Genomic DNA, 14,525 nt, shown 5'->3' with positions numbered 1-14,525 from the left:
ACCATATGATCCAGCAATCCCACTACTGGGCATATACCCAGAGAAAACCATAATTCAAAAAGACACATGCACCCCAATGTTCATTGCAGCACTATTTACAATAAGCAGGTCATGGAAGCAACCTAGATGCCCATCGACAGACGAATGGATAAAGAAGATGTGGTACATATATACAATGGAATATTACTCAGCCATAAAAAGGAACGAAATTGGGTCATTTGTTGAGATGTGGATGGTTCTAGAGACTGTCATACAGAGTGAAGTTAAGTTAGAAAGAGAAAAACAACTATTGTATATTAATGCATATATGTGGAACCTAGAATAATGGTACAGGTAGACCGGTTTGTGGGGCAGAATTTGAGACATAGATGTAGAGAACAAACCTATGGACACCAAGCGGGGAGAGCAGCAGGTGGGTGGTGGTAGTGGTGTGATGAATTGGGCGATTGGGATTGACATGTATACACTGAGGTGTATTAAATTGATGACTAATAAGAACCTGCTGTATAAAAAAATTAAATTAAAAACTTTAAAAAAGAATTAAAAATAAATTAAATCAAATAGAAAAGAAATCCCAGCAATTCCTACGAATTTAGAACAGAAGCCAATTTTACTAATTTCTTATTGTTTGTAAAAGTAATTATCTTAAGTGACTTAAGAATACAATATTTTAAATATAAATCCATTTTTGGAGTACATTCTGAAGACAAATAAATATACAAAGAATAAAAAAAAAAAGTCTACAGATAATAAATGCTAGAGAGGGTGTAGAGAAAAGGGAACTCTCGTGTATTTTTGGTGGGGATGTACATTGGTGGAGCCACTATGGAAAACAGTATGAAGTTTCCTTAAACAAAAATAGACCAAAAAAAAAAAAAAACCCAAAAGGAATTCCTTAGCATCAGACAGATTCTAGCTGGAATGGTATTTCTGACAGTTAATGGGTAACTTGATGTACTTATTTATGGGTCCATACACTGAGTTACATACGTGGTCTGTATGCATTTATGAGAAGTTAGGTAGTGATAAATGTACACCCTGCTGAAGGGGTGAGTGAGCACATTTCCTTCCCCGTGGGGAGCCCTGGAGATTGTGGCATCGCTGAGGTCCCTGGGGAGACAGGTATACAGTGGCAATTAGCTTGGCAATTAGCCAGGTAAAACCTCAAGAATTATAGGTAGGTCCTAATTTATTTACTGGGGACCTTTATTTTAAAGCAATACTGTCCAACAGAAATATAATATGAGCCACATGTGTCATTTAAAATTTTCTAGTAGCCACATTTTAAGAAGTAAAATGAAACAGCGTAAATAAATATTAATGATATATTTTTGTTAGCCCAATATATCTAAGCTTTATAATTTCAATTTGTAATCAGTATAAAAATTATCAATCAGCTATTTTACATTTTTTATACTAAGTTTTTGAAATCTGGTGGGTATTTTATCACTTCTAGTGCATCTCAATTCAGATATTAAATTTCATTGGAAATACATGATATGTATTTAGATTATATAAAGTTTACAGTTGAAAAAGTAGATTCACAAGTTGTTCCAAGCACACCTAAAATTTTTCTAATAACTAATTGAATATCAGTTATTAATATTTTTAATTAAAATTAAATATAAAAATTCAGTTCCTCAGTCATATTTCTAGGGCTCAAGAACTACATGTAGCTAGTGGCTACCATATGAAACAGCACAATTTTTAAAGTTTTGGTTTTTCTAAATCCACTTTCTACCATTTCTATAAAAAGTACTACCTAGGGCTTCCCTGGTGGTGCAGTGGTTGGGGGTCCGCCTGCCGATGTAGGGGACGCGGGTTTGTGCTCCGGTCCGGGAAGATCCCGCATGCCGCGGAGCGGCTGGGCCCGTGAGCCATGGCCGCCGGGCCTGCGCGTCCGGAGCCTGTGCTTCCGCAGCGGGGGAGGCCGCGGCAGTGAGAGGCCCGCGTACCGCAGAAAAGAAAAGAAAAAAAAAAGTACTACCTATCTCGTGTCTAACACATTTATAAGACCCAGGAAGGTGAGGCCTGCTTAAAATTTGTGACTAACTCAGAGAGAAACAGTTGTAACTTCCTTGGTTTAGGGATACTTTGAAGAGACTCACTGTTGAGGGACAATTTTTTTCAAGGGTAGGAGGCCTTTGGTGGAGATACATTCTTTAAGGTAGCTCTTTATGTATGCATGTATGTATCTGTTTATCTATGACCGCCTATAAGCACACTGTTGAGAAAACACTTGATAAAACACAGTTTTATCCACGTTAACTTGACAAATTGTGGAAGAAATTAATGTAATATAAATTATGAGTTTTTAAGTCAAGCATCTGAGGATAGATAAAGATTATTAACAAAGGATAAAGCAAGTCTTGAACATTAGGTTTTATTTGGAGAAAACACCTTAGGAGGTTTAATTATTTTGAATGTTTTAGAAAATTTTAAATTACACTTACTAGATTTTTTTATCCTTTTAGTGTATTCTAGAATGTCTGCCAATTTTTATTTGACATACTTTTAAATGCATATAAATTCTTTTCATGGTATATGAAGCATCTCACAATGCATTAATCAATATATATAATACTTTTATACTATACATTTTATAAAATGATAAATTTATAAATGTAAATTTATAGTACTATAGATGCCCAAAACAAACTAAAAGGATTTATTTCCTAGGTTAGTATGATGAAGTATTTGTAAACTATTTATTAAATAGCTGTTTAATGTGAATTATACTCCCAGAAATTTTTGTGTTTTTTTTTTGTTTGTTTGTTTTTTTTTGGCGGTACGCGGGCCTCTCACTGCTGTGGCCTCTCCCGCTGCGGAGCACAGGCTCCGGACGCGCAGGCTCAGCGGCCATGGCTCACGGGCCCAGCCGCTCCGCGGCATATGGGATCCTCCCAGACCGGGGCACGAACCCGTATCCCCTGCATCAGCAGGCGGACCCCCAACCACTGCGCCACCAGGGAGGCCCGAAATTTTTGTTTTTATGGGTAGCCAAATCTGATTAAAACATACGTTGAGGGCTTCCCTGGCGGCACAGTGGTTGAGAATCCGCCTGCCAATGCAGAGGACATGGGTTCGAGCTCTGGTCCAGGAAGATCCCACATGCCGCAGAGCAACTAAGCCCATGCGCCACAACTACTGAGCCCGCAAGCCACAACTACTGAGCCCTTGTGCCACAACTACTGAAGCCCGTGCACCTAGAGCCCGTGCTCTGCAACAAGAGAAGCCTCCGCAATGAGAAGCCCGTGAACCGAAATGAAGAGTAGCCTCCGCTCGCCGCAACTAGAGAAAGTCCGCATGCAGCAACGAAGACCCAACGCAGCCAAAAATAAATAAATTAATTAATTTTAAAAAAACATACGTTGAGAATAATCTGTAGGGTAGTCAGAATGTGGAAGTTGATTAGTAATGATAGACTGTGTTGTCTAACTTACATTAGCTATGATCATGAAAGCAACATCAGTCACTTGACATAACGAAAACAGTCTCTGTAATAAAATACTGTTACTGGATCCAAGTTCCTGGCTTTGAAAATACACCTTCTTTGTCATTGCACTGATATCCCTTAAATGTTTGCTGTTTATCTGGCAGTCTTGTGAGCTGTTGTTCTCTTCCTTGATCATCTCTACCCTCATGCACAAAGCATTCCTGGAGCATACCTGGTCAGTGTATTAGAGGTTTCACTCAGAGAATTATTTCAGATAAATATCTTATATTAAATCTTTTTTGCCTACTGTGCCAAATCTTTTCACAAAGATCTAATAGAAAATTTTCTTTTTCAGGTATTTTTCCCCTGGATATTCAGATACACTTCTGCAGAGAGTGGACAGCTATCAACCACTTAATAACTGAGCAAAGTTACATTTTTATACTCGAATTCACAGCAGAGTATTTATGAATGACAGTTGTTAAAGCTCTTTCTAAATATTTGAATTAAATACATTCTAGATTTATTCACTGTGAAAAGCCTTTGGATATTTTCTATATTTATGGAATACTTTAAAAATTAGTGGCTTGAATGTATGAGGAACTATTCATGGTCGTTTGCATAGGATATGCTCTAAAGGTAAATTTTTAAAAGACATTAAAGGATCTAAGGCATTAGTTATTGTTCCATTAAAGACCACACACACACACACACACACACACACACACACACACACACACTCTTCCAACTAGATACAGATGAAAGATGGTGTTCAAAAACTCTTATTTTGCCAATTCCTCACAGGCACAGGCAGGGAAGGCTTGCCTTGCAAATTCCACAGTAGGATATGCAAGGGAAGTACTAGCCGAAAGACGACACTGATGACAAAGTACAGGGCATTTGAAAGACATACTGATGCTGGTTACACAAATGTGTTAGCCGAACACATGGAATCTATCGATAACCTGCCAGGTTTTCCTAAAATTTAGGAAGTCTCCTCTTCATCCTAAGCTTCCTAAACCTCTTCTTACCCTGCCTAAACTGTTCCTTACCTTTCCTGGGGCTGGACGGGGTAGAAGTCGATATCAAGCACTATACTATTGCAGGCATGCGTTCCATTTTCATTGAAAGGTTTCTTCTTAGTCTAGCCCTGCTCATGAATGAACAAGGAAGCAAGCAAATAAAATGGGTCCTCAGTGTTCCCTTGTCCTAGCTTCACATTCCCAGGTTTCAAAAGTCAGATTTTCAGGGATTTAAGGAAAAATTTGAAAAGAATACTGTCCAACTCAGACTTTACATTTTCACGAACGGAGCTGAAAGGAGGGTAAAAGGGAGTTGTGATAAAATTTTAAATAACAACAGCACTAGAACTGTCCTTTTCATTTTTCCTATGTAGTGTTTCTGACCTTGGGGAATATGTGATTAGACTGAGGAGTCTTGGTTAGTTGGCAACTGTGTCTTTTTTTTAATCTAAAGGACATTCCTTACAGTGATCTCCCCTGGAGGCCTGGAGAGGAAGTAAATGGTAACCAGAGAGCCCCTTGGACACACTGTTTCCAGTCTGGTTGGCCTTCAGGTTTCCTTCTCAGACTCTTTTTTTTTTTTTCCCCTCTCAAAAGAAACCTACCCATTTATTTTTCGTATTTTCTGGATTCACCTCTGTCATCATTTCCTAACAGTACATAGCTTTGTTGTATATTTTTAAATTTCATCATACCCAAGATTACCCCATTTCGTTTTGCCTTGTATCAGTCTAGAATTGCCTGCAGTTTTTTTTGAAAAGGGCCTATTTTGTTTCCTTGCAGTAATCTCTTAGATCCATTGCATAAGAAAATGTAATCTTTATCCTCAGTTTTGTAGCTTCCCTTTCTCTCCTTCCTGCCTGCCCAGCTTCTCTTATGAACCTTTTAACAAACTGAGAAAATAAAGGTGGTTTCCATCTTTCTTCATTAATAATGACAGAAATTAGTCCATCTGCTATAAGATCTCCTCAAATGTTATGGGAATGGTGAATTTCCTATTAGGTACTTCTTGCTATTGTATGTTGTATTTGAAATTTTTCACTTCTTAAATCATTTCATACTTATCAAATAGTTTTAAGCTAAGAAAAATAAAAATATTTAGTGGAATTTGAATGGGTGCTTTAAGTTGTTCATATGCAATTTGGAAAATATATGCTATGAAATGTTTCTTGACATAAAACACTTAAAGCAGAATGAAGCTTTCTTTATTCTTTGCAAAGTCTATTATGAGACTTAAAAAAAAATATTTTCTATTTGTGCTAGAGGAAAAATAGTGTCTCTCACTGATGGTATTCTTTGTTATTTTCACTCCTGGTTTGAATTTTGTCAATTCCAATCCTCTGTTTCCCCTCCCCACCCCCTGCAGTTTATTTAAAATTCAACTATCATTAGGATATCTCATTTAGCTTACATGAACAACAGTTTATTTTTATCATTTCAGGAATAGAATGGTTGAATCTTATTATTGGTTGAACCTTATTATTATTCATTCAGTTCACCTGTTGTGGAAATAGGTGTGTATCAGTGGTACCTGAAAGGAGACAGTAAAAGTTTGGGTTCTGATCATGTCTGTTAAATAGTAAAGGTGATAATACTTGCTCAGCAGACTCATAAGATGCTTATGAAGATAACTTGCAATGATGCATGTAACAATTTTGTAAACTCTTCTGTGCAAACCAATATGTGATTTATGGGCAATCTGACAGTCAGTGACAGATTATACATTTTGGCCAGCAGTTGGGCACACCAGGCCCCATACTCTTAGATCAGTGGAGTTTATTCCAGATGATTTATTATAAAGAAAAGCTAAATTTCCTGCCCTCATGGAGTTTTCTAATATAAACACATTTGCCCAGACACAGGGAATAAAATAGGCACAAGACACTGAACACCAAACAGGCATATTTCATTCAGTATGTAAAAACAAATGACAACCTCATAGTTACAGGAGGTTGACCTGTTTTTCTAACCTTTTCTCTTGAACTATCCCCTTAAAGACAGGATTAAAGATTTGCTTGTTTCTAAACTTGATTTGAGGTGCTGCTTAACATAAACCCTGACCTTAAATTCCTGGGTGAGGCCATCTCCAATCCAAGATGTCAAGTTTAGAAACTAACCTTGAAAGAATGAAGGATTTGTCTGTCGTGTTTTTAGATCTCCAACCCTTTCCTTAAATTCATAAACCCTGACCTTAAATTCCTGGGTAAGGCCATCTCCAATCTAAGATGTCAAATTTAGAAACTGACCTTGAAAGCATGAAGGATTTGTCTGTTGTGTTTTCAAATCTAACTTTAAGATAGGTGCTAGCAAATGTTGAGGCTTATGTATACTGTGGCTTATTTTGCCACAAAATTCACTGTAAAGAAAATACCGGTTTGTAGCTCTTGTGTTTCAGAGATTAAAAGGATCAAATGACAGTCTTAATTGTAACTATTGCATTTACCCATTGGTTAAGGCACTTTGGACTTTTTTAAGGTTAAAACTGGCTTTTATTTTAATTATTTTTTTAATTGCATAGTTGATTTACAGTGTTATGTTAGTTTCAGGTGTACAACATAGAGATTTAATAATTTTATAGATTATACTCCATTTAAAGTTATTATAAAATGTTGGCTATCTTCCCTGACTGTACACTATATCCTTGTAGCTTATTTGTTTTATACATGGTAATTTGTGCTTCTTAATTCCCTACCCCTAACTTGCCCCTCCCCGCTTCCCTCTTCCCACTGGTAACCACTCTATGTGTGAGTCTGTTTCTGTTTTGTTGTATTTATTTCTTTATTTTTTTAAATATTCCACATGTAAGTGATATCATACAGTATTTGTCTTTCTCTGTCTGACTTATTTCACATAGCATAATGCCCTCCAAGTCCATCCATGTTGTTACATCAACTATTAGCTTCTTTTACCTTGTTTGTCCCTGACAGCTGTAAGGAGGGAAGAAGAGGAGGAATTTGGACCATTGATTTGCAGCCTGTCTTACTGACAGTTAAATACAGTGGTTTGTTCTGTTTTCTGCCTCTCGAGGGTTATTTAATTAAATTCATGACCTAGGATGCTAACCAGCCCCACATCTAAAATAATTGCTTCTCTGTTGGTGAGATGTAAAGCCGGGATTGATTTTCCCCTGGCTGATAGCTCTCCTTTCTGAGTCATGAATGTCATCTCCACTCTCTTCCCCACATAATTTGATCTCTGTATTTGATCCCTATTTACTATACACTTCACTAAACAGATGTCTGAGTAATTAAAATCCCACATGGGCACTCTCATCAGTGAGTTACATCTATTTAACAGTCAGCTTAGAAACTTGTCACCCTTGGCTCCTCTCCCATCCTGGTGTCATCTGTCACTGGCCTTTAGCAGGCTTTAAATATTAGAGTTCAAACCTGCTATGTTTGTTTGCCTGCGTTCATAGAACCTCTCTTTTCGTTTTCTGATTGCATTTTCTTCACAAGTCCCTGATCTCTTTCTCCTTCAACTCACCTGGATTTTCTGTACGGTTTTCTACCAGCATTCAAATTATCATTGGATGAATCATTCTATATTTCATTCATGCCAGCACTGGCAATTAAAAAAAAAATCAGAACAGTGCTGTCAGAACCATGGATTAAGAGTGACTTTTATTTTTTTCCCCTGAGGCATAGCCAAATATTTCAGTCTGAACAATCCCCCCATTTTTAAAAACTATTTGAGATCAAATCCTGGAAACCTGTTTGGTGGCTACAGCTCACTGAAGGATTTTGATGGCCAAGAGTTATAGAACGAAAGAATGTGGGTTTGGAGCAGGAAAAGGAAGTTAGGAAGGACTTATTACATGAAATTTACTCACTTTTGAGAGAGGACTTAGACAGAAATTTATTTATGAAAACGTTTATACTTAGACAATGTTCTTACGAAAAATCTTACACTGATATAACATTACATGCAGCTTGAGGTTAATGCTGTAATTTACAATAGGTTAAAGAATTCCCTTTGCAGATGACACTTATCAATTTTAGGAACATTTTGAAATGAGTATAGAGTATATATTTTCTGATATCTATCATTTGAGATGAACAAAAACAGATAAATGAGTGGGCAACAGTCTTAGAGTAAAAGAATTCTTTATTTTCCTACTTTTAAATAGAGTTAGTTCCAGTGCATTTAATTAACATGGATCATTTTATAGATGTAAGTTTATCAGAACATGAGAGTTTCTTGCGAAGTTCCTTTGTGTTCACAACACTGGGAAATAAATAAGGTGATCAAAAAACAAGCAACAAGTTCAGAGGTTAACTAATAATACTGTTTTAGTTCTATGAGAGCAAGTTCTAAAAGTATTTGCATAAACTTTATTACCATGATTGTATTTTAAAACTACATGAAAATCCTATTGTGCAATGGACCTTCATTTTGGCTGTTTAGACATAACTTCTAGTCTTGTTAACTAACGAAGGCCAGGTAAGTAAACAGAGACATGAATTAACAACAGTATTCTTAGACAAATAGTGACATAGAGTAGAGCTAGTATTTCAGGAAGGTAAACGAGTTCGACATGATGAGAATGCCGTGGGTGTGATTTCTTTCACTGTTTATCATCCAGCATCATGACAGACCTGATGGCTGGTGAGCTAGAATGATTTTCATTCTCCCCATGCTAGGATAACCTCCCCTTGCCTGTTCCCCAGCTCCCTTCCCCTCCTTGCAGCTTGCATTTAATCTACTTAAAGTTTGGGGCACTTCTTTCTCTGATCCAAGCCTTGCTAAGTCTTTGTTTTCCCTCCAGTCATTCCTTATCACATGTCCATCCATGCTCTTTCTTCAGAGTATATATATAAAAAAAAAAGATGACTAATTCCAGTGACCCATTTCTGGCTTCCCACTGCCTTAGTGTAAATCAGGGAGAATATTTCCTGACCTCCTTACAAAGTTGTGAGGGACAAATGTGCTCCTGTGGATGAAAGGGCTTTATACATGGTTACTTGTGGCCAAGGGGTTTGGGCTCCAGCCCCAGCTGCCTGGCTCAAATACAGTTTCGACCACTCCCTTGCTGTGTGAGCTTCAGCAAGCTGCTTAACGTTATCCGTGCCTCAGTTTCCTAATGTGGAAAATGGAGATTGTAAAGCACCTAAGTCCTGAGGTTGTTTGGTGATGGGTACATGAGACGATTCATGCATATTGTGAAGTCGGTACATGCTCAAAACAGTCTCTGTTTTGAGCCCCCAGAAGGTGTTAGCACAAGTGCAGGCATCTGTGAGCTTCCTCACAGCCTCCTCTCTCCAGCGGGGCCTCTGCGACCTGTTCTCATTCAGGCACTGCAGAAAGCTAGGTTGTATCCCTTGGGCGTGGTCTGTGACAGCCAAAGATGGGGCAGGATGTAAGAATCCTTCCTGGTTGAGCACACGCATTTGAGGATCAGCAGGTACTTTTAACAACTGCCTCTCTTTCTCTAAATCGTGTTCACTCGGCGTCGCTTCTCCTCTAATGACTTGTTTATGTCGATATTTCAGTTTGCTGCCTATTTGTACTTAAAGCCACAAAGATACATCTTTCCTAATCTGGAAAATGGGGATAGTAAGAGTATCTACCCCTGCGTTTGCAATGAGATAAATCAAGTGAAGCCCTTCAGAGGAGAGAGGGAAGCACAATATTCTAGGGGTGCTTTTGAAAAAGAAAATGGAAAAAAAAGCATTTGTAATCCAAGTATCATCACTTTGTACACATGAAATGAGGTGGAAACAAACAAAAAACATACCAAAAGCAAATACCTTGCATTCTAAAACTGGGACAAATGATTCTTCCGAATGAACTCTCTTCTTCAAAGTGGTTCCCTCTGAACTCATTAAGACATAACCCATAATACAGTGATGCTGTTTTTGCCCAAAAGGTGTTGGGATTTCTTCTTTGAAAAGGCTTTTAAGGACCTTGTTGCAAATACTAACTCTTATGGCAAATATCTTTCTACTTCTTGACTTTTTATTTAATATTGTTTGTAATTTTTGACACACAGATGGTTTAAATGCTTATGCAAATACATCTATATATCTTCTATTTCGTAGTTTTTTTCCCACACAAAATTCCTTATTTAAGGGACTCATATTTTCTTTTAGTTCTTTCACAGTTTCGTTTTTACATTTGTCCCTTTGATCCATCTGGGATGTATTTCAGTAAATTGTATGAAGTGAGCATCTAATCGACTAAATTACTGGCCAGTTTTGAATAATCTATGTCCTCCTCGTTGGTGATGCTTCATTTATTGGCATATTAAATTTTCTTTCAGGGCTTTTTCTGAACTATTAATCTATTTGTCAAGCTTTTCTCAGTAGTTCAAAATCATTGTAATTACTGTGGCTTTATAACGTATTAACATCTGGTACAGTGAATCTCCTATTATTATTCTTCCTTTTCAAAAGTATTCTGGCTACTCTCCTGCTTTTTCTTCCAAACGGAAATTAATTTTTTTCAACTTAAAAAAAATCTTATTAGAATTTGGGTTAAAATCACAAATAAAGGAATAGATACATTTATCTAGAAGCATAACAGATTTCTCAATCTATTTAAATCTTTTTGCTTTCATGCTTTTTCTCCTCTTTTTTTTTGTATCAATCCCTTCCAGGTGTTGCCAATATTATTTATATTTTAATAGAATCTTTTAAAAATACATATTTCCCTACAGGTTATTACTGGATCTGGAAAAATTACTGGTTTTTACTAATTATTTTATAATAGCTTTTTAATCATGTCTTGAGTTTTCTAGGCAAAAGTATCATCTGCAAATAAAGGTAACTTTTCTTCTGCCTTCAATATTTTACCTATTTCTGTTTCCTGTCAGAATTATTTCAGCATAATTTTAAAGGATAGTGCTGATAGCGGGCATCTTTATACCTGATTTTTTTTTTTTTTTTTTTTTTTTTTTTTTTTTTTTGCGGTACGCGGGCCTCTCACTGGCGTGGCCTCTCCTGTTGCGGAGCACAGGCTCCGGACGTGCAGGCTCAGCGGCCATGGCTCACGGGCCTAGCCGCTCCGTGGCATGTGGGATCTTCCCAGACCGGGGCACGAACCCGTGTCCCCCTGCATCGGCAGGCGGACTCTCAACCACTGCGCCACCTGGGAGGCCCCTATACCTGATTTTAATGAGAATGTCTCTCCTGTCATATCATTGAGTATGGAAATTTAAAAATACACACGAAAGTAGATTGAATAGTAAAATGAACTCTCACGTGCTCATCACCTACCCTCAACAATTATCGATATTTTTGCAAACATTTTTAGAGGGATTATAAATTAATCCAGACTAATTTTTAGATGCTAATTTGGAAATATCTATTCAGAAATGGATCCAGCAATTCCATTGCTAGGCATTAATCCTATACTCAAGGATGCTCAGTGTAACTGTATAGAATTGCAGAAAACTAGAAAATGTTCCCCAATAGGAGAGTGAAAAACTATGGCGCATTCATATAATATGTGAACTGTTACATAATTCACATATTCATATAATAAGTTATGAAAATTTTTGGTAGATCTATGTGCTGATATGGGAAGGTGTCCAAGTTATTGTATACAATGAAAAAAATCAAGTGCAGAACAATACGTATAGTAAGATTCTATTTGATTTTTTTCAAAGGGATGGTCATATGCTTTTATGTTCATGGAAGATTTCTGGAAGGACATGTAAGAAACTGTTAATGAAGGTTATGTCTGGGAAGGAGAATAAGGAGTGATGATGGGAGGGTGAGGAATTACTATACACTTTCTCTTCTTCCTTACAGTTTGGCTGTCTTACCATTAGCATTATTATTTTTATAGAACCTTATTAAAATATATGATGCTGGCTATTGGTTTAATATTTACTAAGAGGTCTTTTAAAAACTTTAGTTGTTTTCATCAGGATTAGGTGTTAGATTTTTATCATCTATTGAGATAACAAAGTTTTTTCTTATATGGCCTAGATGTATGATTTGTTATTTCAATTATTTTCCCATTATTAAAATATCTTGGCATTTCTAGGATAAAAGCTACTTGATCATGTTAAAAATTACTTATTTCATTGAATGTAATTTGCTGATAGTTCTGGGGGGAATTCTGGCATTTGATTTCTTATGTGACTTTATATTTTTTGGCTATTCTTTTTGTACCACAGTTGATAGGTTTTATAATAATTATATTTGCTTCATAAAATGGATTAAATTTTAATATATTTATGCATGCAGAAAGGGAATTACATGTCCTTCAAAATTTCCAAGAATTTGCCCATAAAATCTCTAGGGTGAGCCTTTTTTGACTTCTTCTCTAGTTTTGATCTACTTAGTTTTTCTAACTTCTTCTTGATTAAATTTGGGTGATTTATGTTTCTCCTGGAAAAAACATATATTGGCATGTAGCTAACTATACATAGTATTCTCATATAATCCCCTCAGACGTCTCCATATCTGTTGTCTCCTTTCTCCTTTATAATTTTATTTATATTTTCTTTTTTTAATTAAATAGATTTGCCAGATATTTCTCTACTTTCTTATTTTTTCCAGAGAATTACTTTTGGAATTGATCAATAATTGTGTTTTTTGTTTTCCCATTCATTAATTTCTGCTTCAATCTTTTCTTTAATTCTCCTTTTCTAAAAGTTTAATTTTTAAAAAAGTATCACTCCGTTCACTTATTATTTTTTCGTGTTCAGTTTTCTCCTGCTTAACAATGTTCCTCAGCTTGGTCTGGTTTCAAATGACTGTAGGGTTATTTCTAAAAATTAAATCCACTCTCAAAAGAGAAAGATTTGCTATCACTGATGATGTTATTTAAAAGAATGTGACTCAGCCTCTTTCAGAACTCTAAAGAATTCTAAAAATGCTTGAGTAACGACAACTGCAGCAAAGCTTATGACCTATTCTGAAAAGGCCAAGACCTATTTGTATATATAAAACCTAGAACGTTATCTGCCCTCATATATTCGGAAAGAATCAAGTGCTAGAATTTAAAGAGAAGCTCTCACGTTTGCTTAATGGGATGTCCTCTGATACCGCATGTCTATAACCTAAGATATTTTTTTCTTTCTGTGAAAATTTATTTAAATACATTATGTGTACAGCCTGGCTTTGTGTTTGTGATTGAAATTAACCCCAGATAAAACATTTTTCAAATGTAAAGATTAAAAATTGTTCACGATAGGATGACAAAGTTTTCTTTGCAAAAATCAATTCATTATGATGATGTAGATAAGGCAGAACATGTTTTTAAAAATAACTTTTAAATGCTCTGGTACACCATATTATGAGCAATAAAAATGTCTCTAATAAAAAAAATATTGTGCCAATAGAAAGGTAGATTTGCAGGTGTGACCTCTGCCAGCATATGTAGCAGATCATCATCAGAGCCACATGTTTGTAGATTATGTAACAGTGTTTAAGTGGCCAGGAAAGGGAGGATTTTGTGGTCAAGAAAGTGGAAATGTCCTATTTAACATATGACCCTGGCCAGTCTCATCTCAAATTACTGTTGATCAAGTTACAGATGGTTGGCAAGCCAAGTGGGAGGGAAGAAAAAGGTCTGACAACCCTGCAAGAAACAGGAGGCCACAAAGCCAGTGGCTGTTATCATTAAAAATACAAACTTACTCGTCTTCAGTATTTAAAGTAAGGCAAAGAAAAATTGTTCTGCAAAGCATTCAGGAACAGAAGATGTTCCTGCAAGTGGCTTTAACATATCCTTCCCTAATAATAAGATTTTAGCAAAGATAGAACATGGCTTTATGAATGAACCAAAAAACATAACCAGACCTCCCCCCGACAAAATGACAGCTTTATGATCATGATTGAAAAGCATTTTCTTGGTTTTGCACTCACATGCATCTCAAGTTTTTTAAGCTTCCAAATGTTCAAAACATACAAGTGCCTGTGCTCTAGGAACTTACTCTTGAGAGGAAACACCACTAGGAACCTATAAATGGAAAAACAAATTTTTAATCTCTACTAACTCACACAGAGGTATGTGTATATAAATGTATGTACTTAGTATTGGTTTCAGCTGGTTGCTTTTTCAAGTAGCAGTTCAGGACTAATAGTCCTGTCCTAAGCCAAAAAGAATCTTAA

General features: G+C 36.3%; 1 protein-coding gene across 3 annotated transcripts in view; it reads left to right on the top strand.

Annotated features, from left to right (window-relative positions):
- Positions 1–3,861, top strand: part of SPAG6 (sperm associated antigen 6) — a gene marked incomplete at both ends in the record, with an annotated part of 75,827 nt that extends 71,966 nt beyond the window's left edge. For 2 of the 3 annotated variants that reach the window (XM_079699935.1, XM_079699934.1), the window contains one exon: positions 3,792–3,861. In XM_079699935.1, the coding sequence (XP_079556061.1) occupies positions 3,792–3,861 (70 nt within the window). The remainder of the gene's footprint in view (positions 1–3,791) is intronic. The other variant, XM_079699936.1, reaches the window with a different exon arrangement.
- Between the last annotated feature and the right edge of the window lie 10,664 nt (positions 3,862–14,525).

The sequence above is a fragment of the Hyperoodon ampullatus genome, assembly GCF_949752795.1.
Source record: "Hyperoodon ampullatus genome assembly, chromosome: 3".
Classification (NCBI taxonomy): Eukaryota; Metazoa; Chordata; class Mammalia; order Artiodactyla; family Ziphiidae; genus Hyperoodon; species Hyperoodon ampullatus.
Note: the sequence above shows the minus strand (reverse complement) of the source record. Positions and strands in the feature narration are given on the sequence as shown.